The 20,382-nt window shown below is 34.7% G+C and overlaps 1 protein-coding gene and 1 pseudogene across 1 annotated transcript; both read right to left on the bottom strand.

Moving 5' to 3' along the window:
• Positions 1 to 6,080: 6,080 nt before the first annotated feature.
• LOC149534214 (germin-like protein 9-3) lies at positions 6,081 to 6,710 on the bottom strand (annotated as a pseudogene).
• Positions 6,711 to 8,960: 2,250 nt separating this feature from the next.
• On the bottom strand, positions 8,961 to 9,581 carry LOC149534213 (germin-like protein 9-3). Its single transcript, XM_089804881.1, has one exon. The coding sequence runs from the start codon at positions 9,579 to 9,581 to the stop codon at positions 8,961 to 8,963; it is 621 nt and encodes a 206-aa protein (XP_089661007.1).
• Between the last annotated feature and the right edge of the window lie 10,801 nt (positions 9,582 to 20,382).

Below are 20,382 nucleotides of genomic sequence, written 5' to 3'. Positions count from 1 at the left end.
ACCTGATGTGTCAGTTTGTGAAGAGGTCGGAGAAAATGCTAAAGGAGCTTGAGTAGGGGTGCTCTTACTTTGGCTTCTTCTCGCCGTAGTCCACTCTACCCACTTCCTAGTGCCTTTAACAATTTGGGCCATCATAATATCTAGATCATCCCCAACATATTGATAGGGCTCTAAACTAATAGGGGTATTTCTTATTTTTGTTAAATATGTAGTACTATACATATTCTACCCATCTTCTTCAATTCCTTCAACATTAAGGTTGACTTGATACATTTTAACTTGATCCACTATGAATCTAGCAAGAGTACAGTCCTGACTTTCAAATTCATCTTTACAATTTGCCCAGTAGTCTTTGATCATAGTCTTGTGCTTGACCACACTCCCAATATGGAACACTTCCCATGCATACCCATTTGGGTCAAACATGGGCCTTAAGACCTCATACATTTCCAATCTATATTTCATCTCAAAGGCCTTCAGCATGTTCTTTGCATCAGAATGGGACTCACAGCTGAAAGCTCCCACCTTCATAGGGAACTCATATCCCTTCTTCTTCAAAATCCCACTCAGCACTTTCACTTGGATTGCTTGCCTCACTATCTTGATCAGCACAATCATGTTGCTCGAGTACCTCGGCAACTTCAAGGGGAATCCATCAAAAGCTACAAGATGTACATAAGAGAAAGATGAGAACTAGACAAAATAGCTTCCAAACTAACTAATATCCACCATTGCTTCTAGACTGAATCTCCTCTCTAGGCATCCTTGAAGCTCCCTAAAAATTCTCATTGTAAATGCATCATTAACTCTTATATATTTAACATAACTATTTTCCAACTGCAAACATGGGTAGAATTCATAAGACTTCACATCATCAAGGAAATTGTCTACCCTTGGGAGGCCTGACCATAACTGTAGAGAAGCTAGCATGTCAATCATAAAAGAAGACATATAGAAGGTGTTGTAGAACTTCACAGCACTAAGAGCATTAGAAAGATTCTCACTTACCTCGTAAGCCCAGTCAATATGTTGGGTATTTGAATAGATAACTTGTACCGAAAAGAAATATTGCTTAACAAAATTTAGAGCTTCTACCTCACCTTTCAATTTGTGTAAGAGAACCAGAATGTCTACAATCTTAGGTTTGAGATTAGTACCAAAATGGGTCTTAGGGACCTTACTGTTGGTGCTTCATGGCTTTTGAAACCATGTCTGCATAATCTCCTTTCTCCAGACCATTTTCTTTGCGAAAAACTCAGAGATGATTCCACCAATTTTCAAGTCTGAAAACTCCTCTCACTCTAGAATTCATAGACAATTCAACACTAGTTGTTATCAATGGAAATCAATACCATATCATTAGGTAACACAATTTGCTTGGTATCTCGATTGTAGTGATTTACGCATTCATAGATCAATTCTAGGGCTTGGACTGCTACTGGAAAACTAGCTGCTTCAACTAGCCCACATCCTCGGAGCTTCTTAGTTATGGGATGAATTGGCTCTTATTTTACACTCTTTTGAAAGTCTTGCATATCACAAAAATGGATAGAAGTGTACATAAACTTCTACAGTATGGACATGATTCCATTCAGCCCGTCAAAACTATCAAATCTGGTTGCCATTCTATCTGAGAATGAAATGATTTGAATTTTGAATCTAGAAGAAGAATAGGATAACAAATTCACAAACACGGGCTATTTGAAAAAGCTGTGAAAATTAATAGAATAATACTTCAAGAAAGAGTGGTAGTTTGAATAACTATTTATGTTTCCATCTATATAGGAGTCTTAATTCACCCATTGATCTTCAAATTCACACCACATGAATGAATTAAAGGATAGATCTATTGAAATAGTAAATGTGGGGGTATTAATGTATAACTCAGTGTCTTTTCACTATTTCATTGGCCTAATGGTAACTTTCCATCCTTTCACACTTACTTTCCCGTGTCCCATTAAGTTTTAGGAAGTTATGAATAGAGTACTCCATAAGAAAATATCTACCAAATCAAATCCTACCTAATAGATCTTCCCTACAATGGTTAGATTGTTTCCATTATCTTCTTAAAATATTTCACATGTGAAATGTGGGTCCAATTCACATATAAAATTGATTTTCTTTTAAATGTGAAAAATCATCCTCATGGGTTGAAAAACCCCCGAAGAGAAGATGATTTTCATTTCTCTACCCAGGCATTCATTTCAACTTTTCCTTCTAACTTATTGCTTCCTATGGGTTCAGAGATGTCCATAAAGATTGTGAATCTTAGTTCGGGACCCACCTCTCATTTTGTTTCTCTAGAATTTCCTTTTGCGAAAAATAGACTTCATGGATGGAAAACCCGTCAAGGAGAAGTCAATTTTTTATTTTTTGACAAAGATGATTTTGAGAGCTGTGATGAATCTTTAATACCTCCTAAGGCAGATAATCATAAAGGAATTAGGAATTCATCATAAATTACTTAGTCTTCTTCTTATTGTGGCTCATACACATCATTTGGTGCTCTTTGTAGGAAATTTCCTTCGTGGGTTAGAAACCCATCGAGGAGAAGGAAAAATATAGATTTCCACAAGCTTCTTCTTTTCATGGTGAATATGATAAGCCACAAGCAAACACAACTTTGTGAATGATCTTTGCATGTTGTAGGAATCCCCATCGGATTAGGTACTAAGCTACCTATAAGACTCACAACATAAAAGAAAACCACAGGGCTATGAAATGTGGGGAAGGGGAAGATGAAAAATCTGATGAAGACTCCTTCCACCTAAGCGGACTTGAACTCAAACTCAGATGTACCTAGGGCCTAACCAAGAAATAAAATTTTCCACTTTGAAAAATGGTTACGAGGTGAAAAGTAGGGCAACAGGCCTTTAACTACATCAACAATAATTTTGGAGTCCCCCTCAAGTTCCCAATTTGTGCATCCCAATTGAAGGGAAAAATTCATCCCCCATAGGAGGACCATGTCCTCTGCTTGGTTGATGGTATGGTCCCTAAGAGGACTAGCATAAAAATTAATAAGGAGGCCCTTGTTGTTGCAAATTAGACCAACCCCAACCTAAATCACACTACTCACAACAACATCAATTTTGACTTTGTCTCATAGAGGCTTTAAGGGGGGTCAACTTAGCAGCCTTGTAGATGAGAAATTTAGAGTTGTTATATCTGATAAAGTTTTTATCAATTTTCTAATATATGGCAATTTGAATGTTAGTAGCCCCACAAGGTTACTTAGGGCTATACCTCTATGAGATTGAGAGGTTCTCAATAATGATCTTAGTGTCACAGTAAAAACCTCAAGAGATTATTGTTCTTTGTCCCTGAATATCATATTATTATGCTCTTTATAGATGTTCTAGTAAAAGTGGGAGAAGGTGATTTATTGTTAGAGGAGCCAAAGAAAAGCATGCTAGAAGGGAGAATACGAGCTCATAATTAATTCTTGTATTTTCTTGCTAAACACCCATGGGAGGTTAAGCTTGTCTTGGATGAGTTGGTAGATATCAATAAAGAATTCATAGCACAAATACTAGTGTTTATTGTTTTCCTCTTCCTTTAAGAAAAGGTAGCATTTTTTTCCCATACTAAACCCACATTTTGATAGGTTGTCCAAAGTAAGAATTATACTATGTAACAAATTCTACTAGAATTTGTTCACTTTAGGGATGCATTGGTTAACCCCCACTATCTTCCAACAGGTAGTGTCAATAGAAACCTTAAGTAGTGAATTATAAGGTGACCTAATAGTAAATTTTTCATTCTACATGAGGGATCATATGATTCTATCAGGTAGGTCATAAATGTGAATTCTAGACTTTTGCAAAGGAGCACCAAGATTAGAACCTAACAACCCCATGTCAACTATGTCAACTAGTATAGCACTCAGATCCACTTAACTATTTCTAGAGATGTAATCGGAAACCAAAGTGTCAATCTAGAAAGAGGGGATGTTCTAGAGGGGGGATAAATGACTATTATTGAGGGTAAGGTTATCAATCCATATATTTTCCTAGACGCGAGTGTTCTTACCATTTCTAATTCACAAGCTCATCACTTTCTTAGGAATGTTCCTTCATTTTAAGACATTATTCCAAACTTGGAGACATAGGATGGCCATTTTCAACAAAGAGTTTTTAGAAACAAACGTTATCCATGTATTTGGCTTCCATGATTTTATACTAGCCAAAAAAACCCTTAAGAAGAGTCCAAAAAACTTTGGACAACATAGCTCTAATAAGGTTGTGGATGTTGGTTAGGCACAGGCCACTTAAGGACTTGAGAAGGCACATCTATTCCCAAATAACCAAAGATAGTATTTTAGTTTCCTCACAATTAGTCAAGAGGAAAGTGCAATAGATTTTTTTGAACTTTTCTTCCATAACCCTCGTAATATTGAAAATAGATAGAAAGTAGACTGGAATTCACTTTAGGGAGGTTAAAATCAACCAAAGCTTCTCCACACTACTTAGAAGCTTGTCTTTCCAACCATCAACCATTTTCTAAGTACATTCTAGAATAGAATTCTAGTAGTTATTTTTGACATATGTCAAAACAAATTCTTGGGTTACAGAGATTTACTTTACTTTCATGCCTATAATGGATATTCTCATATTTTTTTCAGTTTGCACTAATCAAGAAGTCCACCAATGGAAATAAAAAAATTTAAAAAAAGGTCACCCAATATTATAGATTAATATAATTTTATGAATTTTTGACTGAAACCACATTTTGAATTCACATTAGTCACATTACTTGTAGCAACGTTACAAACTTTCCCTTAATTCATTTTTCTCCAACCATTAAAAAACTCTTATTAATTTCTTTTATAAATCATATTTGGAAGGTATTATGATATGAAAACTTAACATAATGTTTCCAATGAAGTCGCCAATATTTCCAAAACCAATTTTATTCCATCTCGAATGAATTCTAACATATTAATGTTTGACTTGGCAAAGTGAAAATGATGTTTCATAAATAAATAAAAAGGTGAATAAAAAATGTACACCTTCAATTTCAGCAAATAATTTAAGGTGTTTGAATACATTTGCGCCAACTCAATTGTCATAATAGAACATTGCCAATTTTGACACAATTTTTTTTGAATTTAGACAAAGTTAAATACAAGACTAACACATCTCATTATGCTTTCTTGCCTGTTCTTCGAACATTGTGTGTACATATAGGGATAAAGTGATAGATCCTAACCACCTAGCATACTTCTATTTATGAATAAAATTTATGTATAAGATGTCAAGAGATATTAAGTTTTTAAAAAATAATGAAGAATCATATATAAACATAAAAATAACAATCTATAGTAAAAGAAAGTTAACCATTTTTATTGGATAATAAAGAAAATAACAATCTTAATCTATTTATTTTTATGTTAATAATAAGATCGATGTTGAAGTTATTGTGTAGCTAGAAATAAGATGTCTCTTGCATTATGTATGGGTTTCTATTTTCTCATTTTCTTAAAGAAAATGAATTTGCTATAGTGACAAGCATAAATAAAGATGAACTAATCTGAAAATATATCTCAAGCTTAATTATAGTGACAAGCACAAAAGAAAAGAGAAACATATTCTAAATTTTAATGTGGTGATAAGAATAAGAGAAAATAATTCTAGTGAATAATATATTCAAAACTTTACTATAATAACAAGCACAAGAAATAACAAGCAAGTGCCTATAATACAATGGTAATTTGTCAGCCTCTCATATGGGAGGCCTTGAATTCAAGTTCACTTAATACATAAAAGTAATTAATTACAAAAAATAACAATAACTAATCTAGACTTCAAATGGACCTCATCCATACCACACGCTCAATATAAACTTAGATTCCTAAATTTTTTTAATACTATTCAATTAACTCAACTTTATACCTTAGATTCCTAATAAATTTATTTCGAGCCATTACCTTTATTATAAAGAAAAGCCCAAAGAAGAAACAGCACTGAAAAACATATTCCAAGCTTATCTAAACAGGGAAAGGGAAGAAAAGAGAAGATATTATTCTATGGCGGTCAAGGATGAATGGCGGAAGAAACCCAAGTACTCATCATGGACTTTTAAGTTTTAAGCCCATCCTTGAGGAGCTCAATTGTCTTAGCGCCTGTCTTGAATGATTTGGCCAGAACATCATCAGGTATACAGCTTGTAAAAAGAGTAGAAGGGACTGACACAGTGCCTACATTGGTGCTCCCAAAGGCAGAAAGAGCCATGGCCCCATATGAAGGATCCGCATTCATTTGGTAGTGGACGAGTCCCTTGGGAAACACAAACAAATCCCTCAAAGTGAGGTTCTGCGTGAAGAGCTTTTTGGTGGTGTCAACAATTCCAACTTGGATAGTTCTGTTGACGAGCAACAAGAGTTCAGAGGTGCGAGGGTGAGTGTGAGGAGGATTCACTACTCCCACCGAAAACTACAGCAACACCATTGACACACTTAGCCCCTCCAGCACCGAAAATTCTTTCATCATTGCCTTTGTCAATTTAAACACCATCTGCCCCATCATGTTGGTCTTACTCACTTCATGAAATGCCATGAATGTGAAGAAATTGCCTGTTAAATTCAGTGGGTTCTGCCCCACCGGAACAACGAAATCAATGAGAATATCAGGATCTGATGCATAAATGATTCCAATTACACTGCTGAATACCACTAAAATTGTCATGAAAGAAGCTCCATTGAATTCCATCTCTTTTCTTTCAAAATATAAACACTATAGAAAGAGGGAATTCTAGCGATGTTTTGGGTGTTGTGAGAAGTAGTTAAGAAAGGGTTGTATTTATAGGATGATGAGAGGTTGCATTGGAGATTGGAACTAAGAGGGCTTCAATGGTGAAGCCAGCCTTTTTTTTTTGGATGTCTTCTAACCTAGCGAATTCTCCCATGAATTTTCACTATCTTGGTGGCCTATATTATCTTCGATGTGTGGTTCAATTTGAGTTGAGAATATGTGCCAATCTAGAGAGTGAGGATGTCCTAAAGGGGGGATGAATGACTATTATTGATGGTAACGTTATCAAGCCATATATCTTCCTAGAAGCAGGTGTCCTTGCCATTTATAATTTGTAGTTTCATCACTTTCTTAGGAATGTTCCATCATTTTAAGGTGTTTGAATACACATGCACTAACTCAATTTTCATAATAGAACATTGCCAATTTTGACACAATTTTTTTGAATTTAGACAAAGTTAAATACAAGACTAACACATTTCATTATGATTTATTGCTTGTTCTATGAATATTATGTGTATATATAGGGATAAAGTGATAGACCTAACTACTTAGCATACTTCTATTTATAAATAAAATTCATGTATACAATGTCAAGAGATATTAAGTTTTTAAAAATAATGAAGAATCATATATAAACATAAAAATAACAATCTATAGTAAAAGAAAGTTAACCATTTTTATTGGATGATAAAGAAAATAAAAATCTTAATCTATTTATTTTTATGATAATAATAAGAATGATGTTGAAGTTATTGTATAGCTAGCTAAAAATGAGATGTCTATGTATGGGTTTCTTTTTTCTCATTTTCTTAAAGAAAAAGAATTTATTATAGTGACAAGCATAAGAAAAGATGAATTAATTTGAAAAAATATCTCAAGCTTCATTATAGTGACAAGCACAAAAGAAAAGAGACTAAGTGAAAAATATATTCTACATTTTAATATGGTGATAAGAATAAGAGAAAATAATTATAGTGAAAAATATATTCAAAACTTTACTATAGTAACAAGTACAAGAGAAAACAAGCAAGAACCTACAACACAATGGTAACTTGTGAGCCACTGAATTGACTTGTGAGCCATTGAATTAACACAATGGTAACTTGTGAGACATTGAATTAACTCACATAACATATTAAAATAATTAATTGCAAAAAATAACAATAACTAATCTAGCTCAATATGAACCATTGAATTAACTCAACCTTTGAACTTAGATTCCTAATAAATTTATTTAGAACCATGCAATTAACCCAACCTTTATTTTAAAGAAAAGCTCAAAGAAGAATATAGGTTAAATTTGCTTGTAATTTACATTTAGAAAATTTTGGCTACATGTCTCTTTGTTCCCCAAGTGTGTCATGAAAGGCACGTTGTTATTCGTAATATTGAACCTTTCATTTCTATCATTTTGGCTAAGATCATTTGTTAGTTTCCTTGAAAACATAGATATGGAAATTAGTTTAGTAAACATATAGAGTAGCATTAGTAAGTTAAAATTCTACAAAGATGCTTTATATATTATTCTAATAGTTTTGTAATTAATGAGATTAACCATTACAACAAGACATTTTAAGTTCATTTTTGTTTTTATTTGTTATCTCTAAGTAAAAGACCCTTCCATTTAAGTCCAACACTCATTAAAAAAGAGTCAATTTAAAGGTATCCATATTGTTACCTTTGATTGACTTTAATATTCTAACTAGATTTATTTTACAGAATAAATAGATCATTGTATGACTTTAATACTCCTTTATTAAATACTATTAAATACTTTCTAGTTCTCCCCCATGTTTAATCCTTTGTGTCCCTTAAAAAAGTATGACACTATCAAAAAATGTGGAAAGGGCAAGTATTAATACCAAATTACCTACAAAAAATCTTTCAAACATTCCTGAAGCAGAGAAACTTTCTTATAAGCGAGTTCTTTCTAATATTTTCATCCTATCAATACAAGCCGCCTTAAGTACGAGAACGATAATTGCAAAACATTATCCAAGCTAACAAAAAGGATAGAAGCGAGAAGAAACCAACCATTCAATTAACCCAACCTTTATTTTAAAGAAAAGCTCGAGGAAGAAACAGCTAGTGAAAAACATATTCCAAGCTGATCTAAAGAGGGGAAGGGAAGAAACGAGAGGACATTATTATGTGGCGGTCAAGGATGAATGGCGGAAGAAACCCAAGTGTACTGATGAGGGACTTTTAAGGTTTAAGCCCATCCTTGAGGAGACCGATAGTCTTGGCGTCTGTCTTGAAAGATTTAACCAGGACATCGTCGGGTATACCGGTTGTGAAGAGAGTTGAAGGGACGGAAACGGTGCCTGCATTGGCGCTCCCAAAGCCAGAAATAGCCGTGGCCCAATACGAAGGATCCGCATTCATTTGGTAGTGGACGAGTCCCTTGGGAAACACAAACAGATCCCCACTGGTGAGGTTCTGCGTGAAGAGTTTTCCAGTGGTGTCCACAACTCCAACTTGGAGAGTTCCCAAGAGGAGATACAGGAGTTCGGAAGCGCGGGGGTGAGTGTGAGGAGGGTTCACTCCGCCCACCGGAAACTCCAGCACCGCCATCGACACGCTCAGCCCCTCCAGCGCCGGAAATTCTTTCATCGTTGCCTTCGTCACTTTCAACGCCGTCATGTTGTTGTTAGTTCCAACAACTCGGAATCCCGTGTATGTGAAGAAATCACCGGTTAAATTTTGTGGGTTCTGCTCCCCCGGATCAACGAAATCGGTGAGGATATCGGGATCCGATGCGTAGATTAGGGCAAGACTGCTGAATACCACTAAAATTGCCATGAAAGAAGCTCCATTGAATTCCATCTCTTTTCTTTCAGAATATAAACGCTGCAGAAAGAGGGAATTCTAGCGAACTTGTGGGTGTGAGGAGAAGTTGTTAAGGAGGAGTTGTATTTATAAGACGATGAGAGGTTGCGTTGGAGATCAGAACTGGGAGGGCTTCAATGGCGAAGCCGGCCTTTTTTTTGGATGTCTTCTCACCCAGCGGATTCTCCCAACTTATAAAACGGATTCTCCCACCTGAGAGAGAGAGACTGGTGCTTTGTACATATCTGTGTCTAGTAATTTACACCGCCTTGCATATTGCCGTCACCTGAGAGAGAGACTGGTGCTTTGTGCGAGGCATTTCGAAAGGGATATGTCGATGGCAGCTGTTATCGTCATCGTTTATTTCAGCATTTTAACGTCTTTTGAATGTTGAATTGTAGATTTCTGTTTGTCTTCTCTTTGCCAATCTGACAGGTTCTGGTTGTCATCTATATCTTAGATGGACAGTTTCTTTTTAAATTTCATTTAATTAGCGTAAAGCACAACAGAGTAAGAAATTTGAAGTAGATAACTCTTTCTCATCGAAATCCATTGATTTATGGCAAAACCTTGTCAATGGGATGGTCTTTTCATGCCTTGCGCAAATAATATTAAGGGTTAATGGGCATTTTAAAAATGTTTTAGTTTAGTTTTGGTTTTTAATGCAATAATTTGTAAACTAGAAGAATATAATAAGAAATATATATTAACATTAATAATATTTTATTAGGTGTTGAAGTTCTATTGTGTAGTAATTATTTATGTAATTGAATTGAATCTAAAATCTAACATTCAATGCATTGAAAATGAATAACTTTTAATTTCTATGTATACCCTTCTTATTATGTCTTCTATACGATCATAGACTCCAACTTAGATAGTTAAGAATATTATTTAAGATGGTTTAAATATCTAAATAAGAATATAAAAATAATAAATATAGCTTCAAGGTAGTAGAAACTGACTACTAAAATCTTATACATGCTATAGGATCAAAGGCATAGCATGTCACCTCTCGTCAAAATAGAATTGTCTTAAATGTTGATTATCTGGAGAATTTTTTGGATAAATTATTCACCATTATTATCTTCTTTCTCTTCATATTCATAGTGTTACTTTGCTTCTTCACTTCATTTTGTACTTGATTTTTCTTCTTTTACTTCTCTTGTGACATCTTCAATCAACAAATTCTTTATTGAATCAGATACTTGATTATTGTCCTAGCCCTCATCTCCCTTGTGCTTGTTCGGAGATTTCACTTTACATCTAAAGTAATTTTTCCTTAGTTCCAATATGATGATAACCCAATCTATGAGAAAATTTTGAACAAATGTAGCTTCATTAAATTAATATAGTAAATCATAGTAATTTTTCCATAGTTCTATTATGGCAATAATCCAATCTATATTTTAAGAAAATTTTGCTTCATTGAATTATTGTAGTAAATATTTAGTAATTAGGATAGAAATGTATCTTTGATGATGTACTTTTTGAGTTTTTTACAATTTGGCCATGTGCCACCAAGAGAGGATTAAACACTCTAGCTATGCTTGATGACCCTTGCATCTAGACATCTTGAACCATTGCCCTAATCTCAATTTTTTTAAAGCATTATTTCCTATAGGTCTTGATGTTGGGAGGTTGGTTTCCTAGTACTAGTTTAATTATATGAACTTGATCCTTTTGGATGGAATCCCTTTATGAATATCTTCAAAAATTATTGAGAGACAATCAATAATTTCTTTTAGATCTAGCTAGATAGGATACTTTTACTAATAGATTAATAATGAAATTATATGGGCCACAAATGCATATTTAAGTCATTTGCTAATTGTCTTCCATGTTTCATGCGAGCTAACCCCGCCCCCCCCAGTGCCCACCTCTCTCTCTCTCTCTCTCTCTCTCTCTCTCTCTCTCTCTCTCTCTCTCTCTCTCTCTCTCTCTCTCTCTCTCTCTCTCTCTCTGTGTATATATATATATATATCTTGGTGTGTATGTGTGTAAATCAAACAAAAAGTATTAGCCAAACCATCCTACATTTTGATTGTAAGTTTTCCTCATTAAGCCACTTTGCTCCTTACAATATATATTTTTGCCTACAAAAATAATAGACATTGGGAAATCAATTCAAGCCAAGATCAATTTAATACTATTTCATTTTCTTGAATGTCTAACAAAACTCCAATTTACAATTTGGAGAAGAAATATAGAGTGAGAAATATAAAATAATATATAGTACCTATCTTTTTGCTGATGAATTTATGAGTTCTATTTGAATATATCAATAAATTTCTCCTCTCTCTTTGTTCAAGAAACCCACCACCTTTAGAATTTGTGGATTACTAACTCCAAAAATTCTTTTATATGGAATGGTATATAATCTTCAAATTCCTCATCTAGCTAATCCATACATTTTAATATTTGTTCCTTTTCTTCCTTACTTGGCCCTACAATATGGAAATTCTATTTTCAATCCATTCATTACTTCACCTACAAATATTGACTCGGTTAAAGCATTTAACCTTTTTTCTCTTATTTTCAATTTGTTGTCATATTAACCTACTAGTTTGAGGAATTGAATGTGTAGAATCTATTTTTTCTATCTTATTTTGACCAAAAATTCCCTTATCTTAGGAATAAAATTATATTCTATGTGTCTTGTCATGATTATTTCCTATGACATGGAATTTGATTGAAAAATACATACCTCATATATGATGTGGCCCTCTAAATCCTCTTGGAATGATTCAGTCCATTTTTCCTTTGTAAAGAGGGTTCAAGATTTATTTTTCACTAAGAGAAATTAGATTTTGAAGGGACCTAAAACCCTATAATAAAAATGTCATTAGATAATTACCATGACTTTCCAACAAAAAGGAAAAAGAAAAACAAAATAAGTTGGCCTATAGAAGAAAAAGCAAACAAATAGATATACAAAAACCAAAACCTAGCACAAGGGCAACAAGACTGTAAAACACCAAACAACAAGACCAAAAAATACTAGACAAGATTAATAAGAAGCCTTGTAACTTCTAGCTTCATCTAACACATGGTGTCAATTGCCTTCTTGACATAAAGAATCCCCCATTTTACTTTTTGTTCAAATTTATGAGTGTTTTCTCTATTCCTCTTTTTGGAGCCAAAAAGAGAATCCACAGGGCTATTCTTCTCATCCATAATATGAATGGTAATATTATCATTAGAGGCATTTTCAAGTGTAGCCATAAGAATTTTTTGTTGTTCCCCTAAAGCCTTAAGGATCTTAATGCCTTGTTCCCCAATGCATTCAATAGCCTTGTCCAGATCAAAATCCTCTTTTCCATAAAAAAAAAATTACCGTATCTTATACCTCCTTAAACTTGGCAACCTAGCTAACATCAACATCTCATAGAACCAAGATCCAACTAAATGTCCATAAGTATAATTCCAAGTCACCCAACATGTGGAGCCAAGATCAAACTCAACATCCAACTTTATTAGAGGAATATTCCATGCTAAATTTTAAATTAAAAAACATGGTGTCAAAGGGGCAAGGCCCCATTATGTTAGGTTCAAGGTAACGCTATATAGAAAGATTAAGTATCACATTGACTAGTAGTTACATCAGCCTCATCTTTCCTTATAAGGTTTTGGGTAGGCTAGGGAAGCATATTATTTTCTCTCACAAAATTGAGGTTGATAGAAAGCATGCCAACAACAACCATTGAATATTCCATTGAACTACAATCCCTATAGGTATCTCTTACTTTCAAATCAACAAAATCATGAAGAATTCTAAGGATATCACTAAGGATAGTGCCCAATTTCCACCCTATATTGGCATGGTCTTGTTGGTAAATAGATTTGTTCTCTCCAGTTCTGACTCACAAATACCCTAATTGATGAACAAATTCTGATTACAACAGTTTGGAAAGTGGCTTCTTGAAGATTTACTTTCCTCTGAATTGTTAGGTACAACTCCCTATTATGAATTTGCAATGAATTTTGTTTATTCCTAAATCTGACAGGGTATGTTCTTAACTAGAGAACAAGAGAGGAAAACTAAGTCAAACCTATAAGGAAATAAACTTAGAAAAGAAGTAACGTTTTGAGGGTTAGTCAAATTTAATGAACTCACACATCTTATGAATTCATTCTGAAATCAATTGATCTATCTAGGAACTAATTTGCAGAAAAATATTATATTGAATGAAAACACCTAAAGAATCTCATTGAGTTTTATGTGACAATTTCTATCACATTCAACTTGTTGTATTAAAACAGCAGAAACAAAACTTTGTTTATTTCATGCTTCAACTCTAGATAAAGAGAAACAACAAGCTAATAACAACTAATTTAAATGGAATAGAAAATGATTGATACAAAAATACCATTCAATTGACTATGCAACATCAAGTCTTTCATACCAAAAAAATTTTAACCTTTTATTTATCTTTCATTATCATACATATAAGATTCCAAGATGACCATTACAAAGGAAGTTTAACCAAATCATCTTCTCAAAATTGACAAATGGCAAAGAGCCAAGTTATCTATTACAAAAATTACAAAATAAAATTGGAAAGGGAAAAATATGAATCACTTTGCCTTCTTTCCTTTCTATACTTTTTCCCTATGGGCCTTGGCAGCAACAATAATTGGAATCAGTTCTTCATGTCTTTGTACATGCATATTGGTATATCTCAAGAGCCATCTAGAGTGTTCTCTAGCCAAATCTTTGATAGCATTTAGTCTATCTTGCAATTCCTCCATGGCCACATGTATGCATCTACCAAGTTTTTGAAGCTCAGACACTCTGTTTTGGTGCCTTGAAGATATGCTTGTCAAGCTATCTATAAAATTGGAGAAATTGTTTTGCATTGCAATGACTCCAATTACTCCTTTTCCTTGCCCACTAGTCTATGAATCTATGTGTAGTCTTTTTATAAGTTCATAATCTTTTTCTTCATCTTTCTTTACCTTCTCCTCAGTCTCCTTTAGACCTTTCTTTGCCTCCAAGATCATTTTTGACTTGAACTGCATGCTTTGTAACCATTCAAACAAAGGCTAATCTCCTTTGGAAATTTTTTTAGCTTCGATAGCTTCCTTTGATTTCATTTGAATAATCATCTTCAACAAGGATACACAATCATCACTTTTAGTCCTCTCCATGGCCAGGGTATTTCTATTAGATAAAATGTTATCTTTCTTTGTTTATAGTCTTAAGATAACATTTCTGATTTGTTCTATAATGGAGAGCCCTTTTCATTTAAGCTTGTCACTCCATTTTTTACCAATCTGGCCAAAATGCTTATCTTCCTAAAGCTTGGAGACAAGTGCTTGAACATCGGCGGTAGTAGGATTACTAGTCATGGGCATTCCAAAGATACTCACCAACAGAGTGACCAATTACCCAATAAATCTGTTTAACTCTTCTATCTTCACCTTCATCCTAACCTTTGACAATTTGAAGCTCTCTAATTGTCCTTCAATTACCCCATTTTTCAACTTCCACAAGCCAACCTTGGTGTTATTTTTTGCTTCCCCAAGATCTACTAAATGTAGAGTAAAATCATATGTTTTGCTTCCCCATGATCTACTAAATGTAGAGTAAAATCATTGGCATACATATCTTCAATTCTCCTATCTTTGGTGGGTTTCACAATCTCCATTGTTAGGTGTCCTATTTTTGGATATTGTCCTAGAATAGACAAGGTCTTCTACTTCTTGACCTTACTCAATGTAGATCCAAAGAAAACCACAAGAGATAAGGTGTCTCTACTAGGAGCTCCTTTATCCTTTCTCTTTTTATTTTTCTCTAGAGTTTCCTCCAACTAGGAATTAGTGCCTATCACCTTGGAAGTTTTCCGGAGTGAATCTAACATTTTCTTCTTGACCAGAGTAATTTTTTTCACAGTTGAGGAGAATGGATTCTTTTGGGCTTGAGAGACAAGCTTTGAAGACTATTGGCCTTTCTCTATTTTTGCAATCTTCTTAGCTACTTCATCTAACTCAGTGGACTCACTATCGTTGCTTCCTCCATCTCCCAAATCTACTACTTGCACTTGAAGGCTACTTGGCTAGAGAAGTATAGTACTCATAATTGGAACAAGACTACTATGAGGTGAAGGAACTAGAGTAATAGCACTATCTTTAGGCTCCTCTACTTTCTTCTCAGCTTCTGATTGAGCACCAATCACTAGAGAAGAGCCAACTTAACAAGTTTTTGTCAAAGGAATGTTCTTGTCTGGAGGTTGATCACCTCCACCTGCTAGTTGAGCCAACCCTTGACTGATGGCCAGGGTCACACATGATGTGTCAACTTGTGAAGAGGTTGGACCAAGTGCTAAAGGAGCTTGAGTAGGGGTGCTCTTACTTTGGCTTCTTCTCGTTGTAGTCCACTTTACCCACTTCCCAGTCCTTTTAACAATTTGGGCCATCATAATATCTAGATCATCCCCAACATCTTGATAGGGCTCTAAACTAATAGGAGTATTTATTGTCTTTGTTAAATATGTATTGCTATACATATTCTACCCATCTTCTTCAATTACTTTGGCATTAAGGTTGACTTGATACATTTTAACTTAATCCACTATGAATCTAGCAAAAGTATGGTCATGACTTTCAAATTCATCTTTACAATCTGCCCAGTAGTCTTTGATCATGGTGATGTGCTTGATCACACTCCCAATTTGGAAAACTTCCCATGCATACCCATTTGGGTCAAACATGGGCCTTAAGACCTTGTACATTTCTAATTTGTATTTCATCTCAAAGGCTTTCAGCATGTTCTTTGCATCAGAACAAGACTCATAGCTGAAAGCTCCCACCTTCATAGGGAACTAATATCCCTTCTTCTTCAAACTCTTTCTCAACACGTTCACTTGGATTGCTTGCCTCACTATCTTGATCAGCATAATCATCTTGCTCAAGTACCTCGGTAGCTTCAAGGGGAATCCATCAAAAGCTACAAGTTGTAAATAAGAGAAAGATGAGAACTAGACAAAATAGCTTCCAAACTGACTAATAGCCACCATTGCTTCTAGACTGAATCTCCTCTCTAGGCATCCTTGAAGCTCCCTGCAAATTCTCATTGTAAACACATCATTAACTCTTATATATTTAGCATAACTATTTTCCAACTACAAAAATGGGTAGAATTCATAAGACTTCACAACATCAAGGAAATTTTCTACCCGAGGCCCAGCCATAACTGTAGAGAAGCTAGCATGTAAATCAGAAAAGAAGACATATAGAAGGTGTTGTATAACTTCGCAGCACTCAGAGCATTGGAAAGATTCTCACTTACCTCCTAAGCCCAGTCAATATGTTGGGTATCTAAATAGATAACTTGTACCAAAAAGAAATATTGCTCAATGAAATTTAGAGCTTCTACCTCACGTTTCAATTTGTGTAAGAGAACCAAAATGTCTACAATCTTAGGTTTGAGATTAGTACCAAAAAGGGTTTTAGGGACCTTACTCTTGGTGCTTTGTGGCTTTTGAAACCATGTCTGCATAATCTCCTTTCTCCAGACCATTTTCTTTGCGAAAAAGTCAAAGACAACTCCACCAATTTTCAAGTCTGAAAACTCCTCTCACTCTGGAATTCATAAACAATTCACCACTATTTGTCTATCAATGGAAATCAATACCGTATCATCAGGAACCACAATTTTCCTAGTATCTAGATTGTAGTGATTTATGCATTCATAGATCAATTCTGGGGCTTGGACTGCTACTGGGAAACCAACTACTTCAACTAGCCCACATCCTCGAAGCATCTCAGTTATGGGATGAATTGGCTCCAATTTTACTCTCTTTTGAAATTCTTGCATATCACAAAAATAGAGAGAAGTGTCCATAAAATTCTACAATGTGGACTTGATTCCATTTAGCCCGTCAAAACCCACAAATCTAGTTGCCAATCTATCCAAGAATGAAATGATTTGAATTTTGAATCTAGAAGAAGAATAGGATAACAAATTCACAAACATAGGCTATTTGAAAAAGTTGTGCAAATTAACAGAATAATAGTTCAAGAAAGAGTGGTAGTTTGAATAACTATATATGTTTCCATCTATATAGGAGTCTCAATTCACCCATTGATCTCCAAATTTGCACCACACGAATGAATTAAAGGATAAATATGTTGAAATAGTAAATGTGGGGGTCTTAATGTATAACTCAATTTCTTTTCACTATTTTTTTGGCCTAATGGTAACTTTCCATCCTTTCACACTTACTTTCCCATTTCCCATTAAGTTTTAGGAAGTTATGAATAGAGTACTCCATAAGAAAATATCTGCCAAATCAAATCCTATCTAATATATCTTCCCTACAATGGTTAGATTGTTTCCATTATCTTCTTAAAATATTTTGTATGTGAAATGTGGGTCCAATTCACTTATAAACTTGATTTTCTTTTAAATGTGAAAAATCATCCTCATGGGTTGAAAACCCCCTGAAGAGAAGATGATTTTCATTTCTCCACCCAAGCATTCTTTTCAACTTTTCCTTTTGGCGTATTGCTTCCTTTGGGTTCAAAGATGTCCATAAAGAGTGTGAATCTTAGTTAGGGGCCCACCTCTCATTTCGTTTCTCTAGAATTTCCTTTTGCAAAAAATAGACTTCATGGGTGGAAAACCCACCGAGGAGAAGTCAATTTTTGATTTTCTGACAAAGATGATTTTGAGAGTTGTGATGAATCTTTAATACCTCCTAAGGTAGATAATCATAAAGGAAATAAGAATTCATCATAAAGTACTTTGTCTTCTTCTTATTGTGGCTCATACACATCATTTGGTACTCTTCATAGGAAATTGCCTTCATGGGTTAGAAACCCACCAAGGAGAAGGCAAAATCCAAATTTCCACAAGCTTCTTCTTTTCATGGTTAATATGATAAGCCACAAGCAAACACAACATTGTGAATGATCTTTGCATGTTGTAGGAATCTCCATCAGATTAAGTACTAAGCTACTTGTAAGACTCACAACATAAAGGAAAACCACCCGGCTATGAAATGTGGGAAAGGGGAAGATGAAAAATCTAATGAAGACTCCTTCCACCTAAGCAAACTTGAACTTAAACTCAAACATACCTAGGGCTTAACCAAGAAACAAAATTTTTCACTTTGCAAAATGGTTACGAGGTGAAAAGTGGGGCAACAAGCCTTTAACTACATCAATAATAATTTTGGAGTCCCCCTCAAGTTCCCTATTTGTGCATCCCGGTTGAAGGGAAAAATTTAGCCCCCATAGGAGGACCATATCCTCTGCTTGGTTGATGGTATGGTCCCTGAGAGGACTGGCATAAAATTAATAAGGAGGCCCTTGTTGTTGCAAATTAGACCACCCCCAACCTAAATCCCACTACTCGCAACACCATCAATTTTGAGTTTGTCTCACAGAGGCTCTAAGGGGGGTCCACTTAGTAGCCTTGCAGATGAGAAATTTAGAGTTGTTATATCTCATAGAGTTTTTATCAATTTTCCAATATTTGGTAATTTGAACATCAATAGCCCCATAGGGTTACTTAGGGCTATACTACTATGAGATTGAGAGGTTCTCGATAAGGATCTTGGTGTCACAATGAAAATCTCAAGAGATGATTATTCTTTGTCCCTGAATATCATATTATTATGCTCTTTATAGATGCTCTAGTAAAAGTGGGAGAAGGTGATTTATTATTAGAGGAGCTAAAGAAAAACATGTTAGAATGGAAAATGCTAGCTCATAATTAATTTTTGTATTTTCTTGCTAAACACCCATGGGAGGTTAAGCTTGTCTTAGATGAGTTGATGGATATCAATAAAGAATTTATAGCACAAATACTGGTGTTTGTTGTTTTCCTCTTCCTTTAAGAAAAGGTAGCATTTTTTTCCATACTAAACCCACATTTTGATAGGTTGTCCAGAGTAAGAATTATACCATGTAACAAATTCCACTAGAATATGTTCACTTTAGGGATGCATTGGTTAACCCCACTATCTTCCAATAGGTAGTGTCAATAGAAACCTTAAGTAGTGAATTATAGGGTGACCTAATAGTAAATTTTTCATTCTACATGAAGGATCATAGGATTCTATCAGGTAGGTCATAGATGTGAATTCTAGACTTTTGCAAATGAGCACCAAGATTAGAAGCTAACAACCCCACGTCAACTATGTCAACCAGTATAGCACTTAGATCCACTTAACTACTTCTAGAGATGTAATTGGCAACCAAAGTGTCAATCTAGAAAGAAGGGATGTTCTAGAGGTGGGATAAATGACTATTATTGAGGGTAAGGTTATCAATCCATATACCTTCCTAGAAGCAAGTGTTCTTACCATTTCTAATTTGCAAGCTCATCAATTTGTCAGGAATGCTCCTTCTTTCTAAGACATTATTCCAAATTTGGAGCCCTATGGGTGGCCATTTTCAACAAAGAGTTTTTAGAAACAATTGTTATCCATGTATTTGGCTTCCATGATTTTATACTAGCCAACAAAGCCCTTAAGAAGAGTCTAAAAAACTTTGGAACAACATAGCTCTAATAAGGTTGTGGATTTTGCATAGGCACGGACCACTAAAGGACTTGGGAAGGCACATCTATTCCCAAATAGCCAAAGATAGTATTTTAGTTTCCTCACAATTAGACAAGAGGAAAGTGCAATAGATTTTTTTGAACTTTTCTTCCATAACCCTCGTAATCTTGAAAATAGATAGAAAGTAGACTAGAATTCCCTTTAGGGAGGTTAAAATCAACTAGAGCTTCTCCACACTACTTAGGAGCTTGTCTTTCCAACCATCAACCATTTTCTAGGTACATTCT

This window comes from Cupressus sempervirens, chromosome 10 (assembly GCF_028749045.1).
Source record: "Cupressus sempervirens isolate cs-2001-9-10 chromosome 10, ASM2874904v1, whole genome shotgun sequence".
In the NCBI taxonomy this organism is placed as follows: domain Eukaryota; kingdom Viridiplantae; phylum Streptophyta; class Pinopsida; order Cupressales; family Cupressaceae; genus Cupressus; species Cupressus sempervirens.
This window is presented reverse-complemented; position numbering and strand designations above follow the sequence as displayed.